Raw genomic sequence first — 17,514 nt, 5'->3', positions numbered from 1 at the left:
CACCCGCCACAGATGTGCCCCCCCCCAGGCCCAGAGACCCCCACGGACAGGCTCCCCTCTAGGCACACGACCCCCCTAGACACAGGGATCCCCCCCCCGAGACTCAGAGACCCCCACGGGCACGCAGAGACCCCTCCTCAGCTCCCTTCCGTCCCTCCCGAGACCCGCAGACCCCCCTCCCCACGCACGTCTAGGGGGGATTTTGAAGCCCACCTGTACGCTGCAGACCCTGACCCCCACACACCCACCCTGGATGCAGCCAGGCGCCCCCCCAGAGCCCCCACACTGTCCCAGTGGGGTCCCAGCCCACCCCAGGTGGGGCACTGGGGACATGGGGGGGCAGTGGAAGATGCAGGTGGGCTGCCTGGCCACGCTGTCCCCTGGGTCTGTGCCTTTGTGCCACGCTTTGCTGGGTCTGGCCGTGCTGGCCCCGATGCGCAGTGGTGCCCGGAGGGTACAGTGGTGTCCGCAGGGCGCTGAGCCACCGCGGTGCTGCTCTCTAATGGCCACGGGGAAGACACGTCTCAGTGTCACCCAAAATAGGCTGAGGATGGATGGATGTAGGGCAGCAGGACTGGCCAGAAAACCATGGCACCCCGCTCTCCCGGATCAGCAGCGTTGCAAAAGCCCCTCGAAAGCAGATCCTGCTGCCCTTCAGGGTAGCGGGACCACGTGCAAGTCCCTCGCTCTGTGCCAATTTCCCCTCTGCTCCCCCGAGGCAGCTCGGAGCTCTGCTCACTGATGCTCGATGTGCTCCTGAACACGCCGAGGGTTTCGCGTGAGCACCCCTGGCCAACCGGCCCCGCATTTCGCAGCACACCCCCTCTCGTCCTCCGGGATGAGAACTGAATAAACCTGCCCGGAGGGAGAGATGAAAGGATCCGGCCCTGTTTACTTCCCTCTTGGCTTTCAACCTTTCGCGGAGGAAGTGTGTGCAAACGCTCTGCCCGGCAGCACACCCGGGTTCCCCCTTCGGGGAAAGCTGCCGGTTTCCACCAGGGCCCCAGGGCTCCCCTGGGCACGGGTGGCGTCACGGTGCACCTCTGCCTTTCCGACGGAGGCCCCGGCTCGGGGCTCCCCGGGCAGAGCTGAGTCAGCTTCTGGAGGCAGCGCGGGGGTGGAGGTACCCAAGGGTGCAGGGAGGCCCCAGGGAGGTGCTGGGGGCAGCGGGACAACCTGCGGGGGCTTGTCCTGGGGCCTCCTGCTGGGAGCCACCAGCTCTGCTGCTCGCTGCTGGCTCCTGGCTCAGTTTGGGCTAAGGTGGGTGTCCACATCCCCCCCCCGGGGCTGGGGCACCTCACCGAGAGGGATGGAGCCCGGGAGCTGCTCCCCCCCACCTGCTGCTCAGCCCTGCCGTGATGCACGAGAGCATCAGAGCATCGCAGACGGGCGTTTGCCCACGCACCGAGCTCGGGCGGGTAGGAGGAGAGCGCGGTGTAAAGTCAGCAGCCTGCCGAGCCTGCAGAAGGGGAGGCTCTGGGGTGATCCCACTGCTTGCCTGCGCCTATCGGGCTGGAGCTACGAGGAGAAGGGAGCTGCAAGGAGAAGGGAGCTGCAAGGAGAAGGGAGCTGCAAGGAGAAGGGAGCTGCAAGGAGAACGGAGCCACCTCTTTGGGGAGGCGCCCAGCGGAACGAGGACAGGCACCCGCTGCAAGTTGCATCGAGGAAAATTCCACCTAGATGTCAGGAAATGTTTTTTTTTCCCCTCGAGCGTGGTGAAATGCTGCAGAAGCCCGGAGAGACTGTGGGACCTGTGTCCTCCATGAAATTCAGACCCAGCCTGGTCCCCCCGTGACCCCCCCCGGTGCTGCTCAGCGGCAGCAAGAGCAGGGAAGCCAAACCCGGCTCTCTCGGCAGCTGCTGTAGGGTGCAGGCAGCACCCGGGTAGGAAGAGCACAGAAAGGGCCCTGGGACAGGAGAGCTGCCCGGGAGGGGGGGACAGCCCCGAACCTCTCAGGAGTGGGGTTTTCCCCCTCCCTCAGCGCTCTCACCCTGCAGAAGATGCCGAGGAGGAGGGGAGGGCGACGGAGCCGGGGAAGGAAGCGGCAGCCCCGGCTGGGGAAGTGCCGAGGGGAAGCTGCAAATCCAGGCAGAGCCGCCTGGAGGGAGAGATAAAGGGACCCCGATCCCTCCGGGTTAAGGCAGCACTTGGGTTTGGGGGTGTGGGAGGCAGCCTGAGCTGGGCAGGAGGGCAGCCCCCGGCTCCCAGCCCCGCTGTTGTCACCTCGCTGAGCATCGCCAAGCCGCTGCTCCCCCGCTGCGTGCCTCGGTTTACCCGGCTCCTCGGGGCACCGTTCACACCGCCGTGAGCCCATGCCCGTGTTTTTGGGGTGTGGAAACGCAGCTCCCCCCCTCCAGCGCTGCTTTCCCTGTAGGTTGTGGTGCTGTGTCCTCCTTCCCAGCCGGGTGTGGGGTGGGAGGAAGTCAGAAGGGGCCCGGTCGTGCTGGAGAGGGCGGCTGGCCCCGTTGTGGCCCCTTTGGTCCCCATCCCACCACCGCGTCCACCCCGCATCCTCGTCCCAGCGGGGCTGGGGGGCACATCGCCCCCCCCCAGGTGGGAAGCAGGGGGCTGGGACCTCTCCCCCCCCCTCAGGAGAGCAGGGAATGGGGCAGACCCCGGCACAGCCCCTCTGCCATGGTTTGGGGGGGCTGATGCTGGGGTCGGGGAGCTCGGGGGGGCTGGGGGCTCGTTGGGGGGGCTGGGAGCTGGTGGGGTTGGAGGGGGCTCTGGGCTTTGGGGGATGGAGAGGGGAAGGTTAGGGAGGGGTGCCTGGGTCCGGGGTGTGGGGGGTGCCCTGCTTTTTGGGGGCACAGCGGGGCGGGCGGGAGCCCTGCGAGGGGTCGGGGCAGGGGGGGGGCCGAGCTCGGGGCGGGGGCCGGAGGTGCGGGGCGAGGCGGGCCCCGGGGCGGCCGGGTTCCGGCGGGGCCCCCCCGGCAGCGAGGCGGAGCCGGGCGGCGGCGGCGGCGGCTGCGGGGGGAGCGCGGAGCGGCCCCGGGGAGCATGGGGCGGGCGGCGGCAGGTGAGCGGCGGGGGGGGGACACGAGGAAAAACCCGGGGGGGACACGGGCAAAAGCCCGGGGGGAGCAGCGGGACGGCCCCGGGGGTGGCATCCCCGGGGTGCGCGGACCGAGTGCGGGGCGAGCGGAGGGACCGGGGGCGTTATCGGGGTAGGGGTGGGGGGAGAAGCCCCCGGCTGTGGGGTGCTGGGCGTTGGGGCCGCAGCGGGGTGCCCATCTCCTCGGCTGTCCCGCAGGCACGGCGCTGCAGACCCTGTCCCTGTGCCTCCTGCTCGCCGCCAGCCTCGCCCAGGACCCGGCACCGGAGAGCTGCAACTGCACCGAGCCCCTGGACTTCGAGGCTTTCCGGGCTGCTCCGCTCGCCGAGAGCTGCTGCCTCAACTTCAGCAGCTCCAACGTCACCCTGCTGGACTGGGGGGCTCTGGTGGGGGTGCGGGGGCTGCGGGAGCTCGACCTCTCGCGCTGCGGCATCGCGGCCATCAGCAACGCGCAGGGCGTCCCCCCCGCCCTGGAGGTCTTGCACTTAAGCCACAACCAGCTGGAAAGCCTCCCGGGGGGCTTTCTGGAAGATGCCCCGAACTTGAAGATCCTCTACCTGGACAGCAACCAGCTCCGGGAGCTTCCCCAGTCCTTCCTGAAAGCATCGACTCGGGTGCAGGAGGTCTACCTGGGCTATAACGCCCTGACTTCCCTCCCCGGCAGCCTCCTGCAGCCGTCCCTGCTCCAGCTCCAGGTGTCCAACAACAGCTGGGACTGCAGCTGCGCCCTGCTCAGCGCCCTGCAGGGCCGGCCCAGCCTGGCCGCCGGCCTCGCCTGCCACACGCCGGAGCGGCACCGCGGCGCCGAGCTCCGCAGCATCCCCCGGGACGAGCTGTGCCGCTCGCACAGCCTCACCGCCCTCTTCATCTGCCTGCCCCCCCTCCTCCTCCTCGCCAGCATCGCCTGCTGCTTCTGCAGGAGGAAGAGGAAAACCAACTACAGCCCGGGAGGCAGCCGCCCGGCCGCCACGGAGAGGGGCAGCGCGCCGGTGCCCCCCGAACCCCACCGCTACGTCCCCTACGAGCTGCCCGCTGCCCCCTCCGAGAAGGAGAAGAAGGTGCTGCTGGGGGGGCCGGTGCTGCTCCAGCCTTCCCAGGACCCTCTGGAGAGCAGCAGGGACCTGTACGAGGAGGTGGAGATCCGGGTGGGATCCCACGTGCGGCCCCACGACGCACAGCGGGGCGCGGGGCCGGGCACCCAGCGGGGAGCCCCGGGAGCTGGGGTGGAGGAGCTGGGGGGCAGCGGGGCAGAGGGGGACACGGTGAGCGTGAGCGACGTCCTGAAGGACTCGGCCGACCGGGAGAAGATCTACATGAACCAGGCGACCAACTACTACAACCTGGTGCCCGGCATCGAGCTGGAGGACTCGGACAACCTGGAGTACGAGAACATCGACCTGCACTGAAGGGGGGACGGGATACGGGACTCGGGGGGCAACAGGGGGTGGCTGCGGCTGGGAGAGGCCGCGAGCCGCCCTGCCGTGGCTTGCACTGGCAGTTTGTGAAGCTGCACCCCCAAATTCCTCCCCCTCCCTTCCCCTGCACTCCCGTGTGCGCCCCTCGCTTGCCACGTGCTGCGGCTGGGCAGGGCTGCGAGCGGCTCTGGGCACCGGGGGGTTCTCTGCACGAGGTTTTTGCGGACGCAGGCACCCAGGAAGGACGTGGAGAGGAGCTGGGGGCTGCCCCGTTTGATTTTTAGGGCCGGGTGACAACAGCGTGCGTGCCAGGGCCGCGCACCAGGGCTCTGTCCCCTCTGCAGCCAGCTGGCACCAGGCACGGACCCGCTGCCCCCAGCCTGCACGTATCAGGGTCTGGGGACGAGAAACGTGGTCTGCGTGTGGGGTCCTGCGTGGGATTGGCGGGGTCTTGCTGCAAAGGGGAGCCTGGAGTGGCCCTGCCTGCTCCCCCAGCACGTTTCATGTGTCCTGTTCACACGAGCGCTTGTGCACACGCGTGTGCAAGGACTGGGCATGGATGGCCTTGCTCGTGCCGGGCCCTGCTCAGCAAAAGGCTTTTGTTTGCAGGGCGTCCATAGGGTGCCACCGGAGCAGAGGGGTGCCCTTTGCAGCCTTCCCTCCCCGATGTGCTGCCCAGCCCTGCAGGAGCCAGCTCCTGATGCGAAATAAATCATTTTACTCTTGGCACCGCGGCTGCGCCCCGTCTCTGCTGGGCTGGGGGCGGTGGGTGCCGGCCCTCGGGGCTGAGCGAGCTGCAGCCCGTGATTTACAGCCCATGAAGGAAGCTGCCAGCCTGCCACGGGCACCGTGCTCACCAGCCAGGGCAGGACGGGCTGGGGGTGCTGTAAATTATCTCCCTGCACAGCCCCGTGGGTCGCATCCACCCATGGGTGCCTGCAGGGATGCAGACGGCCTCGTGCCCCATACCCACGCCGCTTTCTCCAGCAGGAGATGGACCAGGGGCGTCAGGGGACGCGCCGAGGGCATTTCCCAAGCTGGAAGCCCCCAGCTCCGTGGGTCGGAGCTGTGGCAGGCTGTGCCGGGCCCCGTGCCCGGCAGGAAGGGAGCCGGGCAGGGCGGGACGCGGCGCTATGACCGGCAAAGGAAGCGGCGTTTCCTGCCCGGCGCAGCCTCGCAGCCCGTGGCGGTGGTGCTCGCTCCTGCCTCGGGCTGCCTTGGGCTGGAGGGTGCAAGCACCAGCACGGGCTGGGGATGAGGACAGGGTGGTTTCGCTGCGTGTCCCGCTGCTCCTCACGGATGTTTCCCACTGCTTCACGTCCCGCTGGGGCATTCGCCCTCCCAGCGCCCTCCCTGAGAAAGTGGCCCCGTGCCAGACGTCCCCAAGCCTCCACCACCCCCGCCAGGTGCTGCAGCCAAGGGACACCCAGGGGACCCCGGCGTGCCCCAGCTCTGCTGCCCACCCTGCAGCTCGTGCTGCCCCCCAGCCCCCCTGGGGACACAGAGGGACCGGGAACTGCCGCAGAGCACGAGCAGGCAGCCCGGGGCTGGCCCCAGGATGTGGCAACGAGGGGCGTGCTACCCACGGGCACCCCAGAAACATCCCGCAGCCCCCCCGAGCCAGCTCACCCCGGGGTCACATTCCCAGGGCTGCCAGGAGCGGTGACAACCCCCGTCCTTTCCTCTCCTCCTCATGGAGCCCAAATTCAGCCCGCTAGGGGAATGGCCCAAACCACCCCGCTGGCTCCTCTGCATCCCCAGGTCCAACGCCAGCAGCTCCCACCGAAATCTCCGGTGGCAGGGAGGTGTGACCGTCCCGTAATCCCCTGTTCCCTGCCCGTGACAGCTCCAATCCATCACGCGGAGGGCTCGGCCGACGGGTTCACACCGGGGTATTTAGGGGGGGGGAAGGCACCAGGTGCTGCTAGGGACGTGCAGAGCAGCGTGGGGAGGGCGTGGGGCGAGCCGGCCCATGGGCACCGGTGCTTGGCGTGGCAGCGAGCACGCGTCCCGGCCAGGCAGCGTGTACCCCGCTTCTCCCCCGGCAGTGAGATCGTCATCCGTGCCACCATGACCGTCTCCTACACACTCAAAGTCGCCGACTCCCGTTTCGGGGGCTTCTCCAAGCTGCTCTTCCGCTGGAAGGGCAGCATCTACAAGCTGCTGTACAAGGAGTTCATCGTCTTCGTGGTGCTGTACGCGCTGCTCAGCGTCGTCTACCGGTGAGTAGGGGAGCGGCTGGGACCCCGCAAGGAGAAGGGGACCCAGGGGATGGCTTTTTTTTTTGGGGGGGGGGGGGGTCTGAGGCAGCTCGCCCCTGACCTCGCTGCGTGCCCGCTGCAGGCGGCTGCTGACCGAGGAGCAGAAGCGTCTCTACACCAAAGTGGCTCAGTACTGCAACCGCTCCACGGACCTCATCCCCATGTCCTTCGTCCTAGGTACGGGTCCCTCTCCTGCTCCCCCGCGGCTTGGGGATGCCCCATCCTGCCCCTGAGCCAAAACTGCCCTGTTGCCTGGGGCCGGATGGCACTCAGCTCCCAAAGCCACCGAGCACAGCTCCTTGGCCCTTCTCCAGAGCCAGGGAAGAGCCGGGGATGTCCCCACCTCCATCCCTGGGGAGAGCAGTCCAAGGGGAAGGACAACGTGCTCTTTATCCCCCGACCTGTCACCCCTGCAGAGCCGGCAGGTCCCCCTGGTGTGGGCTCGTCACCTCTCAGAGCCCCCTGCGCCGTCTCCATGCAGGTTTTTACGTCACCCTGATCGTGAACCGGTGGTGGGCGCAGTACACCAGCATCCCCCTGCCCGACCAGCTCATGTGCGTCATCTCCAGCAACGTCCACGGCAAGGACGAGAGGGGTCGGATCCTGCGGCGCACCCTCATCCGCTATGCCAACCTCTCGGCCGTCCTCATCCTGCGCTCCGTCAGCACCAGGGTGCTCAAGCGCTTCCCCACCATGGACCACGTGGTGGAAGCGGGTGAGGGGGGCAAAGCCTGGGGGGGGAATGGCTTGAAATATGGGGCGAGAGAGCTGGGAAGCTCAGCAGTGTCCCTGTCACCCCGGGGTGGGCTAAGGGGTGGCAGTGGGGAGCCCCTGGGTCCCCCTGCAAGCACCCCTGACCCACACGTGAGGCGGCATCCTGCCCCGATGTGGAGGGGTTATTTCCTTGCACGGACACTGCATGTGTCCCTAAAGAAACCCATGTCCCCCTCTGCCCCCCCCCAGACCCTGGAAAACCCCACGTTCCTCCTGGGGAGGGTCCCCAAAAACTCCCTTTCCCCCACCGCCGGGGGTCCGCGGCGCTGAGCCCCTGCCGCTCGCCCCCCACCCCCCCCCGCCCCGCCGCAGGCTTCATGACGCAGGACGAGCGCAAGAAGTTCGAGAGCCTGCACTCGGACTTCAACAAGTACTGGGTGCCCTGCGTGTGGTTCACCAACCTGGCGGCGCAGGCCAGGCGGGACGGCCGCATCCGCGACGACGTGGCCCTGCGCCTGCTGATGGACGTGAGTGGTGCCGGGCGCGTGGGGGGCACGGCACCGCGGGGCTGGGGGGGGACGGGACCCGGGCAAAACGCGTCCTTTTCCTCCCTGCCAGGAGCTGAACGCGTACCGGGCCAAGTGCAGCATGCTGTTCCACTACGACTGGATCAGCATCCCGCTGGTGTACACGCAGGTAGGTGACCGGACCCCCGGTAAAAGTGACTTGTTCCCACCGTGCGCCCGGTGCCGCCGGCGCACAGCGATGCGCGGGAGCACAGGGTGGATGGGGAGCGTGGCACGGGGGGGGGGATCGCCCCTCGGGTGGGCTTCGGGCTTTAGCCCGGAGCACCTGAGGGCATCATCGAGCAGCAAAGCCTCTGGCAGCTTCACGTCCCCCCTCGCTGCCACCACTGTCCCCGTGCTCCCCGCAGGTGGTCACCATCGCCGTGTACTCCTTCTTCGCCTTCTGCCTCATCGGGCGGCAGTTCCTGGAGCCGCTGGAGCCGGGGCAGGAGGGGGACCTGGACATGTACGTGCCCCTCTCCACCCTCCTGCAGTTCTTCTTCTACGCCGGCTGGCTGAAGGTGAGACACGGCCGGGGGGGTGCCCGGGGGTCCCTGGCCCAGGGCTTGGCACCGGCCACGTCACGGCTGGTGGCCCTCGGGGACATGTCGCGGCAGGGCACCAGGGGGAGGGAGGCTGCTCACTGCAGGGCACTGCCCGTTTCAGGTGCCCCGTGGGTGGCCCGACGGGAAGGTGTCCCAGGAGGGTGTCCCCGTCCCCGACCCCGTGTCCCCTGCCCCCTCCCTCCGCAGGTTGCCGAGCAGATCATTAACCCGTTCGGGGAAGACGACGATGACTTTGAGACCAACAAGCTGATAGACAGGAATCTGCAGGTGGGGTGTTGTGTTGGGCGGGCATCGGGACGTCCCCGCAACGTGGCAATGGGGACTGTCGCCCCTTCAGCCCTGCTTTGTCTTTGTCCAAAAGAGATTCCCATCTAGGTGCAGGGCTGCACCTTGTCCCTCCGTCCCCTGTCCACCCGTGTATCTACTCCCCCTGGCAGGGTCAGCAACCCCCTAGGGACACTCAGCAGCCTGGCACCGCTGCTCGTCCCCACCACCCAGGAAAGCATTTAAAAGAGGAAAACCCCAAATGCAGCCAGGGGATGCACCCAGAGCCTCCCTGGCTCCTTCCAACCCCTGCAGGGCTGGTGCTGGCAGCAGGACCTGCAGACACCGGGTCCTCACGTCCGTCCCCAGGTGTCCCTGCTCTCGGTGGATGACATGTACCAGAACCTGCCGCCAGCCGCCAAGGACAAGTACTGGAACGAGTCCACGGCTCAGCCCCCCTACACCATGGCCACCGCCGCCGAGACCCTGAAGCCCTCCTTCCTGGGCTCCACCTTCGACATGCGGTGAGTGCACGGCGCAGCCAGGAGCCCCAGCTGGAGACCTGGGGGGGGGTCCCTGCCTGCACTGTGTGCCCTGGGTGCCACCGTCCCGGCATGGCCCTGTGCAGGGCTGGGTGTCCCCAGGCCGTCAGGGGGACCTTGGGGACGTGTGGCCGTCCCCACCACCCTGCCGTGCTCCCCCAGCATGTGCGAAGACGCGGAGCAGAGCCAGCCGGTGGAGGTCTCGCCGAGCATGCCGCGCATCCAGACGCCCCTGCTCGGCCGCTTCCTCGCCGCCGCCTCCCCCGCCATCAGCATCAAAAATTTCGGCCGGGGCGGCCGAGCCACCCCCCACCTGCGGCGTCCCCGGGGGGACGGAGCCTTCCCCTCCCCGCACCCCGGCCGCCCCGAGGACCCTGAGGCGGTGGATCGCATCGAGGAGGAGGAGACGGAGGATGAGAGCCGGGGCAGCGAGCCCCCCACACCAGGTGGTCCCCTGGGGGGACCCCGGTTGCTGAAGGCCACCGAAATGCGGAGGAAGGAGCTGCCGCTGGTCCTGGTGAAGGCTCCGTCCAGCGAGAGCGTCGGGGCTGAGCGCCCAGGGGGCTGGGAGCCCTGAGGGTGCCCCGACGGCACCCCCAACCCTGTCCCCAGACACCCCCTTGTGCCCCCCTGCACGGTTTTTCTCCACCCAGCCCTGTGCCAGGTTGGTGGGGAGGTCCTGGTGGTTTCGGGGTTGGGCACGCAGCATTCAAAGCTAGCTGCTAGCCCCAAAATTGCAGGATTCAGCTCGCGTGCGTGGCGATGCCACTCATTGGTACGGCCACGCTCGCTCCCTGCTACCAAGGGCCAACAGAGGGGACAGGGGACAGCCCAGACACCGAGCAAGGGACAGGACAAGGGCATTCGGCGCCGTGCTGATGGCCCCCCAGTATCAATAAAGCTGCTGCCAGCGCCAGCTTTCAGGTTCATTCTTGGCGGTGCGAAGAGGGTGGATCCCATCCCCTGGGCTGGCACCGGGGACTGTCGCGGGGTGTTAGACCCAGCGACAGAGCCAGATGCTGTAAAGCAAAAGGGCACACACGCCCCTGGCCAGCTGCCACCCGATCCCATTCCCATGTCACACCTACGGCACGGTGACAGTGCCGGCTTCATTCCCACGGGCCCTTGCCCTTGGCTGCCGCGTTTCGGAGCAATGACACCAACACAATTTATTAGCAGCGTGCACTGATGAATTAGGCATAATCCTGCTCGTCAGGGGTTTACAGCCCCTGCCCTTACCCTAACATGGCAATTGTCTCAGTTTCTCCCTCCGTACAAAGTCCCCCAGGAACACCCTGAATCCTGTTTGCTCTCCGCAGAGGGCGAGCAGGGAGAAGAAACAAACCCGGAGGAAGCAGCCGTGACACATCCCTCCCAAACGCCCTTTATCGCGTCCGCCCTGCCTCTCTGGAAACAGGCGTTGCTAGAAAGCAGGGAAAGTTTACCCGAGATCGCTATGGAGAAGGAATGTGCTTGTGCAAACGTCATCACGCCCGGCCAGGTCCCACCTCGAGACTCCAAGAGCGCCTGGTTCCACCCTGCGGGCACAGTGCCGGGCCGAGGCAGCGGTGCCGCGCTCCCACCAGGGCAGATGTGGGGTTGGGCAGGCAGGGCACGCACGCGGCAGGCACGCACTCCAGAACCAGGTGCTACATTTATTTATTTAAAGTTGTTCATCATCGAACGCCCCAAAACATCTGGAAAGGCTCGTGCCGTTCACCGGTTTTCCAATCCCGCAGGCAACAGGGCGGAAAGCTGGAACTTGTACCCAGCTTTCGAAAGGGGCAGGCCACGGGGAGAGCCCGGCCCTTCTGCTAGAGGGGATTTCTCTGGCACTGGGATGAGACCGAGGAGGTCAGGGAGAGACCAGCCAGTCACTTAGCAGTGCAGCCGCATTCGGCGGGTTTGAGACAAGGCAGGGGACCCCGAGGTGAGCGTGCACGGGGAACCCCGTCAGCTCCCAGAGCTCCAACAGGGGCGGGCATCCGCACCTTCCTCCGGCAGCCTTTTCCCCGCCCGTCTGTTCCACCAGGTCACCGTCCCAGCGCCCCGTGAGACGTTTTAGTCAGGAGCGAGCAGGTGCACGGTTTGCCCGAAGACACAAAAGCACCCAGTGGATTCCAGCAGATCCTTCTTGCTTTCGCATTTTGGGGGTGCTACACAAGCCCCCTCCGCCCTGCAGAGACAATTAAGCACGCTACCCATTTGTTACAGGTTTTGTTTATTGGTTCTCTCAGATGAACAGTTTGTTTTCATTTGCCTTTTCTGGCCTTGATCTTCCTCAAGTAGAACTCTAGCTCCTTGCCTTCCAACACATAGCCATCAGCTCGGCCACACTGTCCAGGTCTGGAGGCAATGCAAGCTGCAAGGAGAAGTCACTCAGTTTAATTAAATAAATTCCCTACCCCGGTACGTACACGTGGCAGGAAACACTGCCTGCAGTCCCTGCAGAAGCACGAACGAGCAAGGCTCGCTAACAGACACGAGCTTGTGTGCTGCCCTAATTCCTCCCCCAAGAGACCTTGCTCTGCAACCTGCTCTGCCGGGCTGCGCCCATAATGAAGTCCTCTTCAGATCTCCAAACTGTCATCGCTCAAATTCAGTAGCAGAACTGGACAAAGGTCTCATCACCAGAAGACTTCGGAGCACGGAACTATTCACACCAGAACCGGCAACAGCTGTCTGCGTGCACGGCCGGGCTGTTTCTGACACGCAGCACACCCACAGATGTCTGCTCATTTGCAAGTCTCACGTCCCGTCACTTATTTCAAATGCCAACCAGGAATGATCGATTGCTAGCTGGGACATGAAGCAATTCAAGCTACAGAAAGAGATCTCCTGCTCCTGCCAGGCCTGGGCTATCCCCAGAGAAGGTAAAAGAAGAGTTCCCCTACACTCAGAGAATCCTTGTGCAAACAGATCGGGAAAACACCCCCACTGCTTTCATCTCAGTTAGCTTTATCGCAGCTCGTGGGGAAATGGTCCCAAGAACAAGAAGGGAACCTGCTCTGGAACCTGCTTACGCCCTGACTCCCTTACACCCACCCACACCACGGCCCCCCGGGACTCACCGAGCAGCTTTCCTTGCTGGAACTGCTCCTCGAGGATGCTTGCTATCTTGGCATTCTTCTTTCGCTCATCGTATTTTTTCTGGATCTTCTTTGAGCGCTTCTTGTTCAGAATTTCCTCCTCTTCAGGAGTCTAAAACGAGACCGTAGGTAAAAACAAGGTTAGCATTAAGTGAAGGCACAGATAAGCATACAGCCACCTCCTGCAAGAGCAGGTCCCCACTAGCATCAAAGAGAACCCAGCACTGTTTTGTGTTTCCCAAGTCACATCTTCCAGAGCTACAAACGCCTCAACCTAACAGAACCGGGTGCTGCTTTTCACTTCTGAGGCCGACAAACCCAGCACTGCTGACCGGAGTCACCGATGACAGCGCAGCACAGCGCCCTCAGGAAACACGCTCTAGACAGACGTGGCTGCAAAGCTTTCCCTAATGAATTACCCCTCCTCAAAAAAAAAAGCGAGCACTTGTCTCTTCTCCAGACATGAGAGCGCTCGGGCGTGGCACAAGTCCTGGCAAACAGGTTCCGAGCTCTCCCCACGCTTCTGAACTTCACGGTGATCAGCTCGCAAGCGCTTTATTTTGTAAGGCAAGGAGACAACCCCAAGCTGAATGCTACACACTGGTGTTTAAATAACTTAATCTGGGGTTTGCATCTTAAAATTAGAGGTGATGAGTCTGGATGAAGATGCTTTAAGCAAAGTTTAGTCATCAATCCACGAACTTCTCATCGGAGGACAGCGCTGCCCCAGCACAAGGGCCTGCCTGCAAAGCCTTCCTCAGCATCACAAGGTGTCATCGCCCTTCCTTCAGCAGCAGAACTGGACAGAAGTATCATCATTAGAAGACATCTACAGGCAGGCCCCTGTGCAATGCCTCGGAGAGGACCCCGCGCACCCGAACAGAGCCCGACTCCTCCTGGGAGGGCAGCCTGTGCGACCCACGCTACCGCCGACGGGCACCCAGCCGATCTCGGCAGGCGCTGTTCGCCCACGACGAGCTGCCTCCGGCAGGGCAGCCTCTCCTCTTCCCAGGAGTCACAGTGACCCCCGGCCGGGAGGAACCCACCCAACACCACACGTACCAGTTTGGCGCCCTTCTTGCGTCCAAGGGGCAAGGCATAGTGGGCTTCATACCACTGCCGGTACGGGGTGCTGTCGACGAGAACGATGCAGTTCTTCACCAGGGTCTTTGTCCGCACCAGTTCGTTGTTGGAAGCGTTGTAGACAACATCGATGATCCTGGTCTTGCGGGTGCAGCCTTTCAAAAGAAGGGTACGAATTCAAACCCCCAGGGATCAGACTACTGAGGACACAGTCCGCAGCACCCCACACGTACCCTAAAATCACCTCACTCGTCACCCGATCAGTCCTCCAGCTTCCCCGGCACTGACTTTAAATTTAAATGAACGATGCAGCTAGTTTTCATCAGTCCAACTTTCTGCTGCCAGGACAGAAGCCTGTACCTGGGGAAAAGATTCAACCTAGATGAAAAACCGTGGCCTTGCTGAAACTCATCTCCAAGATAACTGAATAATGTTGAAAGCTACATTTCTGGGCCCGAGGATACCTCAGCAGATGCCAACTAACAACATACACAGGGCTCAATCCTGAATATAGTTCCTAGAATTACTGGAGTAAGCCTTGTTGAGCAGGATTGCTCTGCAACACCTAATAGAAACCACTTCCATAGGACGAGGGGTGATGAGCAGAGAGGACGCCGATGTTTTCACCCTCCACGGCCCACCTGAAGCATCCGGTATCAGCTACTAGATTTGAGCGTTGAGCAGTTGCCAGCCCTGCAGACACAGCCCTCACTGTGCGCCAAGGCCGGGTGTAAGAGGGGTTTTCTTCTCTTTACTCGTGTACCTCATACTTGTCCTGCAACGTGTGCTCAGTCCCTTCACTTCTCTGTTACTGCCTACGAATGACAGCACTCTTCCAGCTGGGACAACGCTGCTGTCAGTGAGAAGAAAGCACGTGTCTTCTGCCTCGTGCCACGCCGCTCACTGAAACCCTTACCGCTGGCTTTATCATCACACAGGGTAACAGCGACTGGGCCTGAGCTCAAGCCGAATGGTTTTTGTAATTCCTAGGACAAAACCCACCTCGTTCAGCGGAATTACTGCAGGCTGCCCTCTCGTTTCTGTGCTGCCCACTTCTGCTTAGCTAAGCAGGAGGAATTAAAAAGCGCGTGCTCATGTAACGCTGCCACGGGCCCCTCTTTTGCTGGAAAATCCTCAGCCTTCTCTCTTGGACAGGGCTACCTAACCCTTAGCAGAAGTCCATCAATAAACTGGGCAGCACGTGAGTTGCATTTGTGAAGACCTAACCTGCAGGTAGTTTGCATTTTCCCCCCTCTGAAGCCCCCCAAAGCCCAGCAGGGAGGCGATACGAGCGTGTCTCTCAGGGTAACTATGACACTCCAATCACTGTGAGCCCAGCAGACATTCAAGTCTCCTAAGGCCACGTAAGGTCAAAGTTATCATCACCACGCAGCCAGCCTCAGGTCCACTTCTGCCAAGTTCAGTGTGTCCGAAATCAGCCTAGAAAGCTGTGCACCACCCCTCTACTCTGTAGCTGTATCGGAGATCAACGCGTGTGGAAGGTTTCTGAACGCATCAGGGTTATAACGTACTTACATTCGGATCCCCAGGAGAAGTTGCCGACATCCAGGCGAAGGGCACGGTATTTCTTGTTGCCACCACGAACCCTCACTGTGTGAATTCGGCGCGGACCGATCTACATCGGAAACAAACCCCAGTGAGGTTGGCGCTGGCGTGCTGCACGGCACGCACATAGGAGCCCAGCCGAACTCCGAACCCAAGGCAATGTGGTCAGTGTAACTATGACAAACCCCAGCATCGGCAGATGCAGAAAGCGACCAAAACGGTCTGTTGCATCCGCCTAAGGTGAGAATTTCATCACTCCAATTGCCTCTTACTGCAAAAACCTATCGCTGCTTCCCACAGGCATAAAGAAAAAAGCCATCTTTTATAAAAGCAGTGACAGATATCTAATCACTCACAATGTATTTTTAAGCCTCTGGAAGCACACAATCATCAAATCGAATTTGAAAAAAATCACTGACTATCCTCCCCAAGCCACCCACCTTAGTGTTGGCCGGCGGCCGCCCCAACTCATACTTCCTCTTCTTGTGGTAGGGCTTCCTCTTGCCCCCAGTCTTGCGACGCTTATGCCAGTTGTCCCTGGAGATACCTGAATGGAGAGCAGCGCGGTCAGAAGACGGCATGGATCCCACCTGGCCATGGCTGGGCGAGGGTCTGAGTCCTCAGCTCTCCAAGGTTGGTATCCGCACAGTGCACTCAGCCTTATGCAGCAGTTAGAGATGCTTCATCATTGAAACTCAGAGCCTCCTCTCCCTGAGCACATCTGGGGAAGGCAGCCTCCCTCCCTCCCTCCAGCAGCTCTGCAGGGACCACCCCAGCCCACTGCAGGAAGCAACCTCATGAATTAGCTTACAATACCCTACGGGAAGGGCCCGCCTCACGCTGCTAAGCCCCCTGTAACACGTACCTTATGCTATGCGCTGGATCTTGCAGCTCCTTAGGAATGGATCCCCTCCCCACCTGACTGACGGGCCCTATGGGGTACACCCCCACTCAACCCTCCCTTCTCCAACTGAGCCCCCAAAAGGCGCTGCCTCCAGGGTAACGAACCCCCCCATCACCCCCCCCCTTCATCCGCAGGGCCCCCTACAGCAGCCTCCCCGTCCCCCCCCCCCGCCGCCATGTTGGGCCCGGCCTCCGTTCCCTCCTCCCCCCGCCAGCCGCTCGGCGCTGCGGCAGCCGCCCCCGATGGCGGTCAGCGGGGCCCGGCGGCACCCCCGGCTGCCCCCCGGGACGGATGGCGGCAGGCGGCGGCAGGCGGCGGCAGCGCGGCGGGCGGATGGCGGCGGATGGCGGCCGGGCCTGGTGGCAGCCCCACTCACCCATGGTGCGGCCCTGGCGCAAAGAGGCGGCGCGGAGGCTCACGGGGCGGTTTGGCGCAGCGAGCTCTCGCGAGAGGCAGTGACGTCATCGCGCCGCGGCCGTGTGCTGTTGCTAGGCGACGCGGCGGTGGTGACGGCGGAGGCCAGAGGGCTGATTTGCATACCCATGGTGCACCGCGCGGCGCCGCCCGGTTCTGCCGGCTCCGGTGTCGTTTCCGCCGCTCCCCGGGGTCGCTCGGGGCCGGGATCGGGGCTGAGAGGTGGGGAAAGGGTGGGGGGAGCGAGAACGGGGGGAGACGAGAGAGGGGTTTATCGCCATGAGCTAGAGAGTGGCGGGCGGCGCTGGGCCCGGGCCGGGTGGGTTCGGAAGTTATACTCTGGTTTCTCTTCAGATCGTATAAATCTTTCGCCTTTTACTAAAGATTTCCGTGGAGAGGAACAAGCACGAGTGTCGTGGAATTTTTTGAGGCTCTGCTTCGGCAGAGCTGCCCTTACTCGGTCAAAAACAGACAAAATGACGTTTTTCTTCAGCACTTTTAGGGAAGCGCACCACCAAGTCGTGTTGAACTCCGCCGCCTTGGCCTCCGCCCACCTGCCCAACCTGCCCAGGTCCCTCTGCAGGGCCCTCCTGCCCTCCAACACCTCCCCCTAAAGCCTTCCTACCCCCCGTCAGACCGACGCTGCTGTGACAGGCAGAGCTGTGTGTCTGCAACAGAAGGTGGTTTTGCAGTGGAAAATCCCCCTAACCTGGCGTATTCAAAAGTGACTGTAGGGCATAGCAGTTGGGAGTATGCTAAGCGGATAAGGGGAAGGCCCTGCTGTCCCAAAATGAGGAGGATGGCTGAGGAAAACAGGACGAGCAGTGTGAAATCAGTAGAAACAAAAATCAAGGGCCCTTTAGTCACGAGAGAAGAGGGGAAAAGAAAAGAAAAGAAAAGAAAAGAAAAGAAAAGAAAAGAAAAGAAAAGAAAAGAAAAGAAAAGAAAAGAAAAGAAAAGAAAAGAAGGAGAAATTAACGGTTGGTCAAATAAGATTGTACATGTATTGTATAGAAGCGCGTCGAGTAGGTTGTGAACCTGTAGCGCTCAGCACATGGGGAAACAGGGGAGGAA

General features: G+C 63.0%; 3 protein-coding genes across 3 annotated transcripts; 2 read left to right on the top strand and 1 right to left on the bottom strand.

Moving 5' to 3' along the window:
* The first annotated feature begins 2,917 nt into the window (after positions 1-2,917).
* Positions 2,918-5,200, top strand: LOC310903507 (uncharacterized protein). The gene is made up of 2 exons (XM_083846894.1): positions 2,918-3,020; positions 3,255-5,200. The coding sequence occupies exons 1-2, from the start codon at positions 3,002-3,004 to the stop codon at positions 4,460-4,462; spliced, it is 1,227 nt and encodes a 408-aa protein (XP_083703020.1). The 5' UTR covers positions 2,918-3,001; the 3' UTR covers positions 4,463-5,200.
* A 136-nt stretch (positions 5,201-5,336) lies between these two features.
* BEST4 (bestrophin 4) lies at positions 5,337-11,445 on the top strand. Its single transcript, XM_083846896.1, has 9 exons — positions 5,337-6,693; positions 6,815-6,909; positions 7,214-7,447; positions 7,819-7,973; positions 8,065-8,142; positions 8,381-8,533; positions 8,765-8,845; positions 9,212-9,366; positions 9,547-11,445. The coding sequence occupies exons 1-9, from the start codon at positions 5,726-5,728 to the stop codon at positions 9,959-9,961; spliced, it is 2,334 nt and encodes a 777-aa protein (XP_083703022.1). The 5' UTR covers positions 5,337-5,725; the 3' UTR covers positions 9,962-11,445.
* A 143-nt stretch (positions 11,446-11,588) lies between these two features.
* RPS8 (ribosomal protein S8) lies at positions 11,589-16,456 on the bottom strand. The gene is made up of 6 exons (XM_083846895.1): positions 16,403-16,456; positions 15,563-15,669; positions 15,093-15,192; positions 13,536-13,711; positions 12,456-12,585; positions 11,589-11,746 (listed from the first exon to the last, which is right to left on the bottom strand). The coding sequence occupies exons 1-6, from the start codon at positions 16,404-16,406 to the stop codon at positions 11,637-11,639; spliced, it is 627 nt and encodes a 208-aa protein (XP_083703021.1). The 5' UTR covers positions 16,407-16,456; the 3' UTR covers positions 11,589-11,636.
* Between the last annotated feature and the right edge of the window lie 1,058 nt (positions 16,457-17,514).

Source organism: Anser anser (genome assembly GCF_964211835.1).
Source record: "Anser anser genome assembly, chromosome: 8".
Taxonomy (NCBI): Eukaryota; Metazoa; Chordata; class Aves; order Anseriformes; family Anatidae; genus Anser; species Anser anser.
Note: the sequence above shows the minus strand (reverse complement) of the source record. Positions and strands in the feature narration are given on the sequence as shown.

Coding starts and splice junctions, on each gene's coding strand:
- BEST4 (XM_083846896.1), top strand. CDS start 5,726: ATGAGGACAGGGTGGTTTCGCTGCGTGTCCCGCTGCTCCTCACGGATG. Junction 8,534..8,764: donor TCTACGCCGGCTGGCTGAAG/GTGAGACACGGC, acceptor CTCCCTCCGCAG/GTTGCCGAGCAGATCATTAA. Junction 8,846..9,211: donor TGATAGACAGGAATCTGCAG/GTGGGGTGTTGT, acceptor GTCCGTCCCCAG/GTGTCCCTGCTCTCGGTGGA.
- RPS8 (XM_083846895.1), bottom strand. Junction 15,193..15,562: donor GGCCGCCGGCCAACACTAAG/GTGGGTGGCTTG, acceptor TTTCCGATGTAG/ATCGGTCCGCGCCGAATTCA. Junction 13,712..15,092: donor CTTCTCCTGGGGATCCGAAT/GTAAGTACGTTA, acceptor TTCTTTTGAAAG/GCTGCACCCGCAAGACCAGG.